This window comes from Delphinapterus leucas, chromosome 4, assembly GCF_059928025.1.
Source record: "Delphinapterus leucas isolate spDelLeu-1000000601 "Yukka" chromosome 4, BTC_Dleu_Yukka2, whole genome shotgun sequence".
In the NCBI taxonomy this organism is placed as follows: Eukaryota; Metazoa; Chordata; class Mammalia; order Artiodactyla; family Monodontidae; genus Delphinapterus; species Delphinapterus leucas.
Genome location: NC_143132.1, coordinates 90,960,630 through 90,978,652, shown reverse-complemented (window position 1 = coordinate 90,978,652; position 18,023 = coordinate 90,960,630). Strand labels below are relative to the sequence as shown.

General features: G+C 33.6%; 1 protein-coding gene across 1 annotated transcript in view; it reads left to right on the top strand.

The window, feature by feature from the left end:
• Nucleotides 1–18,023, top strand: part of NAALADL2 (N-acetylated alpha-linked acidic dipeptidase like 2) — a 1,488,397-nt gene that overhangs the window by 1,266,188 nt on the left and 204,186 nt on the right. The window contains exon 14 of the mRNA XM_022571899.2: nt 14,593–14,688. Within this exon, the coding sequence (XP_022427607.2) occupies nt 14,593–14,688 (96 nt within the window). The remainder of the gene's footprint in view (nt 1–14,592; nt 14,689–18,023) is intronic.

The following is an 18,023-nucleotide window of genomic DNA, read 5'->3' as shown; positions in this document are numbered from 1 at the left end:
CATTGATTGATTTGCATATATTGAAGAATCCTTGCATTCCTGGGATAAACCCCACTTGAACATGGTGTATGATCCTTTTAATGTGCTGTTGGATTCTGTTTGTTAGTATTTTGTTGAGGATTTTTGCATCTGTGTTCATCAGTGATATTGGCCTGTAATTTTCTTTCTTTGTGACATCTTTGTCTGGTTTTCATATTAGGGTGATGGTGGCCTCGTAGAATGAGTTGGGGAGTGTTCCTGCCTCTGCTATATTTTGGAAGAATTTGAGAAAGATAGGTGTTAGCTCTTCTCTAAATGTTTGATAGAATTCACCTGTGAAGCCATCTGGTCCTGGGCTTTTGTTTGTTGGAAGATTTTTAACTACAGTCTCAATTTCAGTGCTTGTGATTTGTCTGTTTATATTTTCTATTTCTTCCTGGTTCAGTCTCAGAACGTTGTGCTTTTCTAAGAATTTGCCCATTTCTTCCAGGTTGTCCATTTTATTGCCATATAGTTGCTTGTTGTAATCTCTCATAATCCTTTGTATTTCTGCAGTGTCAGTTGTTACTGCTCCTTTTTCATTTCTAATTCTATTGATTTGAGACTACTCCCTTTTTTTCTTGATGAGTCTGGCTAATGGTTTATCAATTTTGTTCATCTTCTCAAAGACCCAGCTTTTAGTTTTATTGATCTTTTCTATCATTTCCTTCATTTCTTTTTCATTTATTTCTGATCTGATTTCTTTCCTTCTGTTAACTTTGGGGTTTTTTTGTTATTCTTTCTCTAATTGCTTTAGGTATAAGTTTACATTGTTTATCTGGGATTTTTCTTGTTTCTTGAGGTTGGATTTTATTGCTAAAAACTTCCCTCTTAAAACTGCTTTTGCTGCATCCCATAAGTTTTGGGTCATCATGTTTTCATTGTCATTTGTTTCTAGGTATTTTTTAATTTCCCCTTTGCTTTCTTCAGTGATCTCTTGGTTATTTAGTAGTGTATTTTTTAGCCTCCATGTGTTTTTACTTTTTTACAGATTTTTTTTCCTATAATTGATATCTAGTCTCATAGCATTGTGGTTGGAAAAGATACTTGATGCGATTTCAGTTTTCTTAAATTAATCAACGCTTGATTTGTTACCCAAGATAAGATCTATCCTGGAGAATTTTCCGTGAACACTTGAGAAGAAAGTGTATTCTGTTTTTTTTGGATGGAGTGTCCTATAAACATCAATTAATTCCATCTTGTTTAATGTATCATTGAAAGCTTGTGTTTCCCTATTTATTTTCATTTTGGATGATCTGTCCATTGGTGAAAGTAGGGTGTTAAAGTCCCCTACTGTGATTGTGTTACTGTTGATTTCCCCTTTTATGGCTGTTAGCATTTGCCTTATGTATTTTGTTTCTCCTATGTTGGGTGCATAAATATTTACAATTGTTATATCTTCTTCTTGAATTGATCCCTTGATATTATGTAGTGTCCTTCTTTGTCTAATGTCATAGTCTTTATTTTAAAGTCTATTTTATCTGATATGAGAATTTCTACTCCAGCTCTCTTTTGATTTCCATTTGCATGGAATATCTTTTTCCATCCCCTCACTTTCAGTTTGTATGTGTCCCTAGGTTTGAAGTGGATCTCTTGTAGACAGCATATATATGGGTCTTGTTGTGGTATCCATTCAGCCAGTCTATGTCTTTTGTTTGGAGCATTTAATCCATTTGCATTTAAGGTAGTTATCTATATGTATGTTCCTATTACCATTTTCTTAATTGTTTTGGTTTTGTTATTGTAGGTCTTTTCCTTCTCTTGTGTTTCCTGCCTAGAGAAGTTTCTTCAGCAGTTGATGTAAAGCTCGTTTGGTGGTGCTGAATTCTCTTAGGTTTTTCTTGTCTGTAAAGGTTTTAATTTCTCCGTCGAATCTGAATGAGATACTTGCTGGGTAGAGTAACCTTGGTTGTAGTTTTTTCCCTTTCATCACTTTAAATATGTCCTGCCACTCCCTTCTGGCTTGCAGAGTTTCTGCTGATGATCAGCTGTTAACCTTATGGGGATTCCCTTTTATGTTATTTGTTGTTTTTCCCTTGCTGCTTTTAATATTTTTTCTCTGTATTTAATTTTTGATAGTTTGATTACTGTGTGTCTTGACATGTTTCTCCTTGCATTTATCCTGTATGGGACTCTCTGTGCTACCTGGACTTGATTGACTATTTTCTTTCCCATATTAAGGGAGTTTTCAGCTATAATCCCTAGAAATATTTTCTCAGTCCCTTTCTTTTTCTCTTCTTCTGGGACCCCTATAATTCGAATGTTGGTGTGTTTAATGTTGTCCCAGAGGTTTCTGAGACTGTCCTCAATTCTTCTCATTCTTTTTTCTTTATTCTGCTCTGCAGTAGTCATTTCCACTATTTTATCTTCCAGGTCACTTATCCGTTCTTCTGCCTCATTTATTCTGCTATTGATTCCTTCTAGAGAATTTTTAATTTCATTTATTGTGTTGTTCATCATTTTTTGTTTGCTCTTTAGTTCTTCTATGTCCTTGTTAAACTTTTCTTGTATTTTCTCCATTCTATTTCCAAGATTTTGTATCATCTTTACTGTCATTACACTGAATTTTTTTTCAGGTAGACTGCCTATTTCCTCTTCAGTTGTTTGGTGTCATGGGTTTTTGCCCTGCTCCTTCACCTGTTGTGTGTTTCTCTGTCTTCTCATTTTGCTTAACTTACTGTGTTTGTGGTCTCCTTTTCACAGGCTACAGGTTCGTAGTTCCCGTTTGTTTTGGTGTCTGCCCCCAGTGGCTAAGGTTGGTTCAGTGAGTTGTGTAGGCTTCCTGGTAGAGGCGACTGGTGCCTATGTTCTGGTGGATGAGGCTGGATCTTTTCTTTTTGCTGGGCGGGACCACGTCCGGTGGTTGTTTTGGGGTGTCTGTGACCTAATTATGATTTTAGGCAGCCTCTCTGCTAATGGGTGTGATTGTGTTCCTGTCTTGCCTGTTTTTTTGCCTAGGGTGTCTAGCACTGTAGCTTGCTGGTCATTGAGCGGAGCTGGGTCTTAGCATTGATATGGAGGTCATTGGGAGAGCTTTCACTATTTGATATGATGTGGAGCAGGGAGGTCTCTGGTGTACCAGTGTCCTGAACTCAGCTCTCCCACCTCAGAGGCACAGGCCTGACACCTGACCCAGAGCACATAGACCCTGTTAGCCACACGGTTTGCAAAGGAGAAATCATCTCAGAAGTGTTGCTTTGCCAAAGATCACTCAGCAAGGGATGGTGAGTATCCCCGGCTGGGCAACCTTGCATTATTGTTTGTCCTGTTTTGAAGATAGGCTGCCTGAAATGGCCCCAGCAAAGCTGCTACCTGAGTACATCATTGGTAGAAAGGGTTGATGGGCAGTGGCAGTCAGTCAGACAGGCACAGCAAAGAAGACCAGAAGGATTCTTTATTTACCATAGACAAACATATATTGTATATTTATTACATAAATAGTATATATAATATAAAATATTTATATCTTTTAGTGTAATAAACATATATTCATAATATATAACTAGTAAATATTTTTATTTTAAATTATTATATTTATTTATGCAATACTTATACATTTATTATATTTACTCAGATTAATTAATAAGAACATTGTTATTATTATTGCTATTGTTATTAAAGTACCTATCACTGACATATTTTTAATATCTATATTCATTTATATTATCCTGAATGCCAACATGAGGTTTCTGGAGCAGAGATCAGACTTATTATTATTTACAGCAGTAATATCATTGGTTCCTTACATCCCATTTTCTTCCCCTTCTGAGGCAATAAGAGCCAGATAGAGAGGCTTGCATGCTATAACAAAGTACAAGAACCCTGAAAATATGAATTTATAAGTTTATATGTACATTGTTTCCCTCCCCTCCTAAGAGAGGGAAAGAAGCTTCCTTTGCCTAAGGTAAATAAATTCTCCTTAGAAAGGGAAGGGGATGGTGGGATTCTTCCCCATTGGAATGTAATATTACATGTGTAATGTTATGAATGTAATGTAATGGTATGTTTCCAGGGTTCTGGGTTTTATCCCCTTTAAAGAGTAAACACAGATTTACCTCCAGAAAGGTAAATCTCTTCAGGTTTCTCTCACTATTCAGTCATCATTTAACTTCCAAGGCTTGTTATTTAATACAGGTTCCAGTAAAATTTGCTCATAAAATCTTAGCCATGTAGATATACATGAGGATTTCCTTTCTGACAGTACAGTACATAGTAGGCACTCAGTAAATGATAGCTACCAAAATCACTGTTATTGAATTCACTGTTCTCTCGATAGACTTTGTTTTAGTCTCTTAGTATTCCTCCTACATACCAAAAGCTTTAAAGTTTTATTTTAATTTGCAGTTTCAGGAGAATTAAAGTTGAGGATGTCATGTATAAGCATGTTCATTTTATAAATCCTTGAAATTTCTGATATTATTTAGTAATTAACACTTGTCGAATTAATAAAATGTTATTTTTGAGACTATACATGCCCTATTCCTCCATTTCCTGTGGATACTAAGAAAGACTTTGTTAATTTCACTAATAAAAAAGCCATTTCTATATAATACACACTTAGCCTTGGAAAGTGTAGGGACAAGAAATGGAAATGAAAGAATTTATCTGTGACCATGTTCACTCAACAAGTACCATAAAACAACTGGACAAGCAGTGATTTATGTGTGGAATTTTATCATGGATTTTTAAACCTTAAAACGTTCTCTATTGTATCCAATTTAGTTTTACACTAAACTGGGCACTCATTTTTGTCTTGAAATTTCTATAGTATCCTCTCTAATATCTAGCACTGACTGCTAATCTGGCTTGATTTTTGCATTTGAGATGCGGGATTATGGAATGTGAGTAGCAGCAGATTGGAGATGAAGATCTGAATTCCAATCCAGGTTGTACCACTTAGTAGCAGAATCTATCTAGTTAGATAATCTCTGAATCTCAATACTTATTCATAAAATGAGGGTAATGACAACACCACTTTTCTGATCTTAAACAACTGTGGCTATCAAAAAATAATGTATATCAAAGCAACACAGAAAACTTTAAAACATGGAATATATTTGTAAGAAATCATGGGAGTAAGAAGACAACAGCCAAAATTTTAATGATTGTAAATAGCTGTGTAGGAGATGATATAAAAATTACCAACATGATCAATACCTCAGATCCTATTAAAATGATAAATAGGTGATATTATGGATAATTTTATAACAATATATTTCATAATTTAGATGAAATAGACAAATTATTTGAAAACCAGAACTTACCAAAACTTACACTAGAAGAAGAGAAAGAAAACTCTGTGTGGGATGATAGTAATGTCCCTTATCTAGGAAAGTTGCTTTCCTTTAAGATATAATTTATACACAATAAAATGCACACATTTATGTGTTAAGTTAGATAGGTTTTGACAATTTTATACCTATGTAAACACCTTCCAAACCAGACAACTCCTTGAATTTGTAGCTAATCCACAACTACTACTTAATTAGAACAGTTTCAATATGTGCCTCACCTCAGGGTTATTTTACAAATGTATAATCCTTCAATTTTATGGTTATTCTTGAAAAAAGGAGAAGCAAGAATAAAGTCTGAATTAGAATTGAATCTTGAGGTCTGTTACTAGCAATAAACTTTCCAGGCTTTAGTATAGAAAGCCCATTGAAGATATGAAGATAGTAATTGTAGTGTGGTGAAGTGGTGGTACCCAAAACAATATGTCACCTGGAACCTGTGAATGGGACCTTATATGGGGAAGGAGTCTGTGCGGATGTAATTAAATTATGGATTTGAGATAAAATCATCCTGAATTATCAGGGTGGGCTTTCAATCCAATGACAAGTATCTCTATCATAGAAGACACACAGAAGACAAGGCCATTTAAAGACAGAGGCAGAGATATGAGTTATGCAGCCACAGTCAAAAAGCTAGAAGAGGCTAGGAAGGAATCACCCCTAAAGTCTCAGGGAATGAATACAGGGGTGCAGGGCCACTGGTGATAAATATGAAGGCAACGAAGAGCCTATAGGCAGTCAGTTGCTGGTTTCAGAAAAAGGCTGCTGATTTCTCATTTCTGTTTTATAAGCTGATACTTTATTATATTTATTTACTTATTTTTTTGGAAGTATGTACTACAGAGCATCACAGCTACAGAGAACTCTGTTTAGGAGTGAATAGAAAAATACAACAATAAATAGTTATATTTATTTTTTCCTTCCTAATGTGAAACTATGCTGCATTGGCCCCTTGCACAGTGTTAGCAAGTGTCAGCAAGTTGATTGCTCTTCCTTCTTCTTTTGCTGGAAACAAACACACAAAAAACAAAAGAATTCTCATGGAAGTTTAAGGGATAGAATGTAAAAAGAGATGAGTTATCTCTTACAACTCATCTGTAGAGTTTATAACAACTCTTTATAGAGTTAATGTTATGAGATCCTAGAAGTTGCGGGGCTGATAAGTGGGACTTTGGATCAGTCATTTTTTGTCACCTTGTTAATACAACCTTCGCAGGGTTCCTCCCCCTGAGCCTGCTCTTTGTGCTGGATTGTCACGTGTTATTCTTCTATCCATAATGGCAGCACAGATATGGAAGCATTAGCAAACACTACTCATTGGTTTTACCATATGCAATAATTAATGTTTATTAAGAAAGCTTAATAAGCCATATCTATGCACTTAATCTTGATTATTTACCATCAAAATATTATTTACTATTAAAATATAAGTAAACTAAAGGCATTTATTATAACAATGCCTTAATTTGTGAAATACTCTGATAAGAGCATCTTTTATTGTTTGGCTCTTTGTTGTTGTACCTTAGCTTTCCCTGCCTCCTGATCTGTCTAGAAAGTGTGATGTGAAAAACAAAACAAAATAAAACATAAGCATAGACTATTTAACTAGTGATGCACAGTTTGTATTTATTAATAGGTAAGACAGGCGCACATTCGATGATTAAGGGAGGAAAGAATGCAAAATAAGTAAACTGATTAGCTTGAAGAAAGTCTAAAATATGAAGACTGGGTCCTATAAAAGTATTGTGTTGGCACGTAAGAACTTCAAGACCAAAAATAAATCATGAATTCAATGGAATAATTCACAAAGGCTAATATTACAATTATTATCCCCATCTCAAAAGTACTTTACAAGAAAAGGCAAAATGTTTAAGAAACACACACACAGAGCTAATTTTTAGTGTTGGTTTTCTAATAAATATTTTTTGACTTTGTAAAAATTATATTTAATCTGAATTTTCCATGTTTTGCTTTGTATATTTACATTGAATTAAGATTTCTAATATCCAAGTCGCAAATTAGGATGCTAAATAAATATGAATAGAACTATGAAGGTGCCTTGAATATTCTCAATAAAGCCAATGCTATGGACCATCCTAGAACTTGAAAAAAATAATTGAAATGAAAAACATGAGTGAATTCAGAAAATAATGTCCTGATGTTGTTCTGTATTTGACCCTTGGATTGTTACACTTCTATTTGGGCTCCACGTCATCTCAGATCTGTTTTACTTTGCATAGTAAAGAGAATGTTATGTTTCAAGAATTGTGGATCTAATTAGCTTTTTCCTCAGCCCAGCGTGTCATGAATGTCAGTGCCATTCAAATCTTGCAAGTGTTTTAATTTTATATATTAAATTTAAGTATTGACGTGTATATTCTCTGATTGCAGAAAGGAGAATATTGCAATGAAGGAAGTGCACATGGAACGTTTTAGATTCAATTTTATTTAGTCTAAGCAGGGAGTCTTTGATTATATCCTTCAAACTGTGCATAGTGTTTATGCCACTTAGAGAGTAGACTAGGACTTGGAGGGAATTGGAACAAGAGGTGAGGGAAATCTTTTCCTACTTAAATGCAAAAGCACCGAATCTCAGGCTATGAGAAACTTTGGCAGTGAGAAGGAGGTGTGTGGCATAGGAATGAAAGTGTAGGCTGTGGAGTCAGAGAGACTTGGGTTTAAATCTAGCTCTACCACTTACTTATGGTATGATCTTGAGCTACTATCTGAAATTCATTGGTTGTCAGTTCCCCCATTTGTAAAGACAGGGTAATAATAGTTTCTACCTTAATAGTAAGTTTGTGGATTAAATTAGGTGATATGTGTAGAGTGCTTAGCCTAGTATTGGTATATGAAAAAGGCAATTATTATCCTATTCATTCCAGGTCATGCTCATTGGGTGCCAACTGTAAAAAAGCAAGTGCATGCAGACTGTTTTTGTCTAGTTCAGCACCCACTAAGCCCACATGGACTAAATATTTTAAATGGTTATTTCTGGAAAAAAATGCAAAGGGTATATTTTTGTATGGTAGTGAGTTAAAGTTTAGTCAACTCAATCCAGTTTAGAGCTGAACTACACATAACCTTTGTTTTTGTTTTTGTGTTTTTTCCTTTCTTCACCTCTGTCTACATACTAACATTGTCTTCCACCATATTTTTAGCCTGCCTTCAGTTCATCCTTTTTCACCAATGGCTCATCTACTTACAACTCTGATTTCTGGGTAACTTTAGTGAGCTTTGAATTCCTTTCCTTTAAGACTGTGATCTATTTATTTCCCCCAAATTTTCTGGTATTTTTTAAATCTCTTTTATCTTCTGGATGCTTTCTCTTATATTAAAAATATATCCACTTTAATCCAGTCTAAAAAACAACAAATAAACTCTTTCTCGATTCTTTTACTCTCTATAGTTAATGATCAATTTTTCTAACTTCTCAGCCTAATCTTAATTTCTAGAGAGAATAATGTAGTTCATAGTTGATATTTCCTTTCTTCTCTTCACATTTATTCTCTCAACTGATTGCATTGTCTCCTGCATTCATGAATCCACAGAGACCCCCCCAACAAAGAACACCAAGAATCTCTGAAATGCTACTTCTGATGAATAATTTTTATCTTATCATATTTCTTCACTTCCTTTGAAGCATTGATTATTTATTGCCAAACAGTCTTTACCTTTTTGACTCTCATGAAATCACACTCACCTGGTTATCTTTACATTTCTCTGATGATTCCATCTATAATGTCATTGTGGGTTTTATTTTTATTCTCCCACTCAAATATCAGTGCCATTCAGAGAACTTGTTATTCAGAGTGTCATCTGTGCTATACGCAGTATACTTCTAAGTCTGCATGTAGTCCCCTTTTACATTTTAACTACCATGTACATGCTTTTCAAATTATTGTTATATCTTTAGTCTAGAATTTAGTCTTTAACCAAATTGGTGTTGAATGACATCCCTCATTTTCTGGGATAACATCACATGGATGTCCCACAAACACATCACCTCCAATTTTATCACTCATTTTATCAAATCTAGAAATACTTGCAATCTTGACCCCTTTTAAAGGTTTCTAACTCCAGTTAATTACTAAGTAGTACCAATTTTATCTCAAACATTTACCAAACGCATCTCCTCCTCTCTGTTTCTACTACCACTGTCCTGGCTTAACTTCTCACTCTTTCTTACTGTATTACTGCAATAGTCTTCTGTCTATACTTCCTGTTTCCATCGTTTCTCTTTTAAATTTATTCCCCACATATGCATCAGTGTGTGCTATCCTGAATACACACTTGAAAATATCACTTGCTCTGTTCAAAACCCTCCAAGGACTTCCTATTACCTACAGAAATGATTTTCAAACTTTATTTTAACAACTGTAGGTTTTAAAAGAAAAATTTCACATAGAGTTTAATATACAAATACAAATTTTTAGTAATTTAAATTTCAAAACTCTGACTCTTGGTTATATAGAAAAGCAATTCCTAGCAAGTGTGATAAAAATCAAACACCATCCAGTACTAGTGTAGTCCTTTCCTCCTTACTGAGCATTTTGTATGCTTTGTTATTTTGCTTGATCCTGACATGAGCTCTCTGGTGTTAGAAGGGCAAGTATATTTACATTTCAGCTTTATGGAGGATGATACTAAGCTTGAGAGATTAATGACTTACTCAAGGTTGTCTGGCAGTCTTAGACTAATTTAATAAGAAAAGAGTCTCAAGTCTTAAAAAGCTCATGGTATAGTGATAAAAACAGAAATATAACAAAAATGTAATAAATGGTGAGTAAAAAACAAACACAAGGTGATATGGAAAGACTGACAAGAGAAATATGAATTCTGATGGGTTGGTGAGGATCGAGGAAAACAGTTACAGAAAGAAGCCTGATAAACAGATAAAGAAAAAAACATTCCAGGCAGAAGAAGAAATGGCACAAAGGGACAGAGATAGCAAAGCTAAGGATGAATTCAAGGTTTGGTGAATAGACTGCTGTGACTTAAGCAGTAGCTATATGAAAATAGTGCAAATAAGTTTATGGGAAAGAAAGACTTGTTTAAAGGTGAAAGAAGATAGGTTGGGACTTGTTTGTGAAATATACTAATGAGTTTGGACTTTCCTCTACAGACAATAAGGACCATAGTTTGGGTGAAAGTAATGAGTAACTGGACTATGGCAACAAATAAGAACTTGTAGAGAATTGTCTAAACATATAGATTAGAAAGAAATTGGCTAGTGTAGTTCTGTGGTACTAAGGTTGCAAGAAATGGGAGTTAAGAATGACATAAAATTTCACATTTAGGTAAAATGTAGGTATTATGCTATTATCCAAGGTAAGAAATTAAGGTGACAATGGGGGAACACATGCTCATGATTTGCAACATGAGTTGATGTGTCTGAAAGCTCTTGTAGGCAAAAAATGATGAACTAAAAACAGGAACTAAGCTAGAGATAAAGATTTGGGAATTATCAATCTGAATTTGGTCATTGAAGCCAGAAAAGTAGACCAAACCACCTAGGGAGACTGTGATAAGGAGAAGATTGGGTAGACCACCTAGAAACAATAAAGGCTCAAAAAGGAAAAGAGAATCCAGTTATAGGTAGAAAATAATATATAAATGGAGAACCAGCAGAGTCAAATCATGGACTTTAGGAAAAAGAGTTGAAAGAAGAAAGGTGTGCTAAATATTGTTAAATGTTACAGAAAGGACAAGTAAGTTTAGAGGCTGGGGAGACACTGAATTTTAAACTAGGTCCTGGATGGACTTTTCTTATCAATATCACTTCTTCTGTGATATTCTTACTATGATCTCCATGTGACATACATACAATACTAAGTTCTGCATATCTTAACTTACTCTTTCATTTCAGTCTATCAATGAATTGTTCTAAACGAAAGTGCTCTCTAAATGGTTAGTGGTGTTTAACTTGCCTCTGTTCATCAACAGGTGGGAGCCATTATCAAACAGCTATCAATAATAGTTAATTTGATAGCAGTGAAAAGCTTTTACAAAGCATATATATTTTTTTAATCTTTTCATTATTTTTTACGTCAGGATATATAAATAACTGTTCATAAATGATGATTATTATATTGAAAAGGAATGGTAGTGTCTTAATATTTTAAAACACATTGATGTTAGATTATCATCCAAATCGCATTAGATTTAGTTCCATGAGATTAAGGACAACATCCTGCATTTAGTGTAGGACCTGGCATACAGTAATTGTCAAATGCATATTGTTTAAATGCTTATAAAAATGAGGCAGTAGAAACAAACAATGGGATGAAAGAGATAGGTGAAGGAACCAGAAAGAGAAGAAGATTATATTAGAGAATAAGGCACATATGGATAATTTAATTTAATATGTTCTGTTTTTGAATAATTGAACGTTCAATAAAAACCTCATTAATTATAACTCCCAATTTCTATTCTTATGGGATCATTCATTTTGAGGCTCGCTGATAGTTTACTTTTGCACTATTTATGAAGTTTTGTTTTGCTAAGTATACTAATCAGATAAAATTATTTCAACTTTATTTACAATTACTCATGGGGCAAACTTTTTAAGAACTTCAAGCTTAATTATTAAATGAAAATGAATACGGCAAATTGTCCATGTCATACTTTCATTAAAGTCAATTCAGAGATACCTCTATGCAAATTGTACACTGTTTCTCCCAGGATCACATAGAGTCTTTGGATTTCCTTTAGTTCAGCATCATACCGTAATCACTACCCCATCATCACCACCCTCACCATCATTATTATGATATTTATTGTTTTTAGCAACATCATCAATGTTATTAAACATAGTGTCTCCTATGTAGCAGGATTGGACTGTTCACAACATCTCTGTGAAATATATGTTATTCTCCAAGTTTCTTAGATGCTGTAACTAATCCTCTGGAGATTAAGATGCTTAATATGGCACAACTGTTAAGTGGCAAAACCAAAATTTTAACCTATTTCTATGTTGACTGCCCAAAATACCTCCACAAAACTCTGTTGATAAACAAAATTCAGTGTATTAGACCTATTTCAGTAAAGAAGAATACCACCTTGACTGAGTGTATTAGTTTCCTAGGGCTGCCATAACAAAGCACAACAGATTGAGTGACTTGAACAACAGACATGTATTGTCTTAACAGTTCAAGGTGTTATCAGTGTTGGTTTTTCCTGAGGTCTGTGGCAGAGAATCAGTTCCAAGCCTCTTGACCAGTTTCTGGTGATTTTGAGGCAATCTTTTGAGTTCTTTGGCTTGTAGACACATCGCTCCAATCTGTGCCTTCATATTTGAATGCTTTTCTCCCTGTGTACAAATTTGTCTCTAAATTTCCTCTTTTTATAAGGACACCGGTCACATTGTACTAGGGACCAACTCTATTCCAGTATGACCTCATTCTAACTTAGTTATTTATGCAGTGATCTATTTCCAAATAAGATCACATTCTGAGGTACTAAAGGCTAGGATTTCACATATGAATTATTCAACCCATAGCACTGAGTCTTAGTAGTCTCTCAAAATGGGGAGAAATTAGGAAAGGCCATTTAGGCCTTGGCTGTGTGGTTTTATGGCAGGTCTTAAAAACTGGAATACTGGTTGGAACTGGGCAGTTTCTAAAATTACTTTTAGATTGGTGGTTAAAATGAGGAGAGGAACATAAACAAGTTTTGACAAATAATCGTTAGTCTTGATAGGTAAGCTATTTGGTTGATTCATGGTCTTATTATCGAAAAGTGCATATATGCTGGAGCAAACAGCTAAATTACTTTATTTTTTTAATCGCAGTATTGTTCAAAATAGGGGGTTAAGAGTCTGTTTGATCACAGAATTATTTAATATATGAAGACTTACAATTATGTTGGTTTCATTTCTCATGTGTATGACTTCTGAGTCTATCAACTACAGCATCCTAACTTTCTTTCCCACTATTGATATATCCCAATGTAGTCTGTTCTGCTGTTGGATTACTCTAACAAACAGTTCTAATAGAATTCAAATTAAATTTGTTATCCTGTGTGGTCATTGTTGGTGTAGACTTGATTTAATCTATCTTTCCCATGATAGATTTTGAAAAATTTACCTATCTGTGTATCCACCATCTATTTTTCTTTTTTTCTATATATCTGTCACCTGCATAAGTACATATATTCTGTCCCAATCTTATATTTTTTAAGACAAATAAGTTTAGTTACTTCAGGTTTTCAAATGAAAATTATATGTAGATAATAATTGTTTCATAGGATACTTATAGTGTTGATAACTATAAGAGCATTGTTTTAGGTATTGTCTTAGTCCATTTGAGCTGTTATAACAAAGTATCACAGACTGAGTGGCTTGTAAACAACAGGAATTTATTTCTCAAGTTCTGGTGGCTGGAAGTCCAAGATCAGGGTGCCATCATGGTTAGGTGAGAGCCCTCCTCCAGGTTGCAGAATTCTTACTGTATCCTCACATAAGGGGCTGGGGAGCTCTGTGAGGTCTCTTTTATAAGGACACTAATTCCAGTTATGAGAACAAAGCCCTCATGACCTACATCCCTAAGGCCCCACCTCCTAATACTGTTACTTTGGAGATTAGGATTTCAGCATATGAATTGGGGGGGGGCATAAATATTCAGACCATAGCAGATAGCTACCTTATCAGCATCCCATGTCTTCTTGCATCCTGAAATTTATCTGCACCTGCAAGTACAGAATGATTAATTACAATATCTTGATTCATTTCAACCATCTTCATGCTAAGGGTTTGATACAACGTTACAACTTTATTGGCAGCACATAAAGCCATGAGGTCATTCTACTCAAAACATATCCTACTATTGTTTTGAAGTAAGTTTTACAGTACTTAAAATATTATGCACCCTGTTGCCTAGACTTCTTTTTTATTAAAAACATTCTATTCTACCAGTCTTTAAGCATAAAATTTAATATATAAAATAGAGAAGGGGTTTTAGATATGGGTTTTGCAGTCAAGGTATCTTACTCTACACTGTCTGCATTTGAAAAATAAAAGGGTGAACAGCAAATAATGATCTCTTTTGAGTAAGAAAACATTCTTTGGTAAATACAAATAATGTCAAGTGTTATAGAAGTCTAATCATTTTAAGTTATAAATATTTTGTGACTGGTTAATTATATCAGCAGAATGAAGTCCAACAATCAACAGAAACCTTACAGCAATTTAGAGTCCTTTTGAATCTTTAAAGAAAATCCAATAAGCGCTTGAAAAACAAAATCAATGAAGAGTTTAGAATGTTTATTTTATGGTTTTCCACAGGGTCCAAGTTTTCTCTCTGAAGGCTTTTTCCCCAAACGTGCAACAAAAATTGAAGAAATGGATCCTTTTTTCAAACTTCACGAGACCATTACCAAGGTAGGAGAGGAATGCATTCATGAAAAGATTGAGAAAGTTTTGTTCTTTCTGTTAGTAGAAGGAGGAAAGGAAAGTAACCAATCAAGAGAAATATATATGTGTGTATATATATATATATATATTCATTTGGAGAATATACTAGAGAGGATTTCACATACCTCCTACTATTTTACTAAGGAGTAAAGATGATAAGCAACTCAATCAAGATCATACAGACCAATAACTGATGATTTGTATTAAAAAATCAATTATTTTTTAATTGAAGTACAGTTGTGCAATATTTTGTACATTACAGGTATACAATAGTGATTCACAATTTTTAAAGGTTATACTCCATTTACGGTTATTATAAAATATAAGCTATATTCCTTGTATTGTACAATATATCCTGGTAGCTTATTTTATACATAATAGTTGTACCTCTTACTCCCATGCCCTTTTATTTCTCCTCCCTGTCCCCTCTCCCCACTGGTAACCACTAGTTTGTTCTCTATATCTGTGAGCCTGCTTCTTTTTTGTTATATTCACTAGTTTGTTGTGTTTTTTAGATTCCACATTGTTGTTTGTGGTACTTTATTGTTGCAGTAAAAAAAAAAAAAAAAAGGTTCTTTTTCTTAAAGAAAAAGTTAGACTGAATTTACAATAATTGCTTTTATTCGATGATGCTCATACCTATTTTTATGGTATATACTTGGCTGTGAGTTTATAGAATGAAGAAAATTAAATCCTACAGTATGGAGCAAATAAGTTTAATGTTCTGAGATCATATGACATTATGTGAATTTTTACATTTACCAACAATTGATTTAACCAGTCATAACCAGTCTTTGGGGGATAGAGTTTGTACAGAATATTGGCATTTCAGTACACTTAAAATAATCCATATTTATATATGCTTAGTTGAAAGATTGAATCATTCTTAAATCTTCTTAGTGAAATTTTACAAGGCTGTTTTTCTGCTTTAGAAAGAGGAATTGTGGTAAAATAACTGAACTCAATGAGTGGCAATGGAATGAGCTCAGAATACAAAAACTAAAATTTTAGGTCTACCCTCACGTTTAAGAGATGTGTACGTTTATTTTTTTCTGAACTTTTAAAATAAGTAGAGTTTGGACCATATTTTATGTAAAATTCTCCTAAGCTCAAGATTTCTGAACTTTAACTACATTTATAGCTCTTTCCTTTCCAGTCTAATCTAGTTCCTTGATTTAGTGTTGAATATATATATTCTCTGATCATTATTCATTCTTATTTGGATATAGTAAAATAGACGTGGCCCCCAAATAATAACTCCTTAGCATTTAAAATCTTAACTGTACTCCTGATGTGCAAAGAAAGAGGGGGAGAGAGAGAGAGAGAGAGAGAGAGAGAGAGCATGAGAGAGAGAGGGAGAGGGAGAGAGAGAGCATGAGAGAGAGAGGGAGAGGGAGAGAGAGAGAAAGAAATACAAATCTGATACCTATATCTATATCTATCTATCTATATATCTATTTGTGTATATATATCTGTATACATTTGGATGAGGATGTGTGTGTGTTTATATGTATGTGTATGTATATATATATTTGTTCAAATGTTATGGATACTTAGAGCCTAGGTTTATATACTTATTTTTAAGTAAAGCATTATAGGATTTTTAGGGCAATGAAAGAATAATACTTTCTCCAATTTTTCTGCCTTTCTCTGTGGATCAGGAAATTCATGGATTTTTATAGAAGAGGCAGTTTGAGAACATATTGATACCAGGTATATAATGAGAAGATAATGTCTAGCACATGAAATTCCTAGCCAGAGAAAATTCTAAGGTTTTGATTTTAAAGGTATAAACACTCACTGATTCTTGCTACATGAGGCCTCGGCCGTCCTACATCTCCTGAGAGAATGTTGGGAAGCAAGGATGGATGGGTCAGAGGGAGTAGGGGAGCATAGAATATGGCCTGACACATAAATATGAGATCAGTACTTAGTGTGAAACAGAAAATAAGAGGCCATTTGAAAGAAGACACAAATTTATGCACAGATATTGGTACAATTTCTACATGTATTTTCAAATATATTTCTCGTGTAAGCAGATGTTTAACCCATTAAATGGATGGTGGAAAGATTCTATGTGTATGAAAAATTAAAATCTAAAGTGCAGAAGCAGGTGTTCTATGACATTTTTAAATGATGGCATGTATTTACCTAATGTTGATACTGTTTCCCCAGTCATCACATTACCTGTGGTAACCACTCATGTTGTAGACTCAGGCCAAGGGAAGAAATTGTGCTTCAGAAGTTCAGTCTTATTTCACCAATATAGGAACTTGTTGAACCATAAAAAAAAAAAGTGTTTAATAGATACTTTGTTTTAAAATCAGATTTTCTTTGATCAACAACAAAATGAAAGTATAAATATAGAGGGGTTGACTAGAGCACAAAACTAGGAAATATGGATTTTAGTTCTATCTTGACTCCCAACTTGTTATATTATTTAGTAGAACTTTATTTTCTACATCAAAAAATGGTACAGTCATAATGGATTTTCTCACTAGGATTCTCTGAGATTGAAAAGATGGTGTGTACATTTTCTCTGGAAATGCAATATATATATAATTGAGTATAATTATTGCCACATTAAAGAATACTAGTGCTAATGTCTTCAAAATAGGCCCCTACTTGAATTTTCTACATTTAGCTTTTACTTCAAAGAAAAGAGAGGAAAAAAATACCAACTTAGATATGAAAGCATATAACTAAATTAATTAATTAAATACTGAGAATATAGTGATAAGTTAACGTGTGTAAATGGAGTATAAAATTTAATTTGTGAAGGGTTGAGGTCTTTAGAATATTTTGTTTCAGTAAGGATAATAGTGGTATTATCACAGTATATCACATGTTTATTATAATCCACATAGCAGTGTGATATTATAGAAATAGTGCTGGATTTTGAATAGAAAGATATAGATAGGTTTAAATTCTGTCACTGTCAATTATGAAAATGATATGAAATATGAAGAACACTTCATAAAATGATAACGCACAGTTATTATTGCTATTATATCAATACTAAAACATTTTCAAGAAATCAGAAACAATGGAAATACTGAAGATACTATTCCTTATTTTCCCAATAAAAGTTTAAACTTGATACACAACACTATAACACAATCATATATTTAATGTTATCTAATTAAATACAAAAATATACATCTTATAGAAATGTTCATATAATACAATCTGTTGTTTTTTCCAAATTAATAACTGCATTCTAGACCTTTGTTATATACCACAAATATAATTTATGTCAAATTAAATTACAATTTCTAAGCATTAAAAATTTAATAATTTTT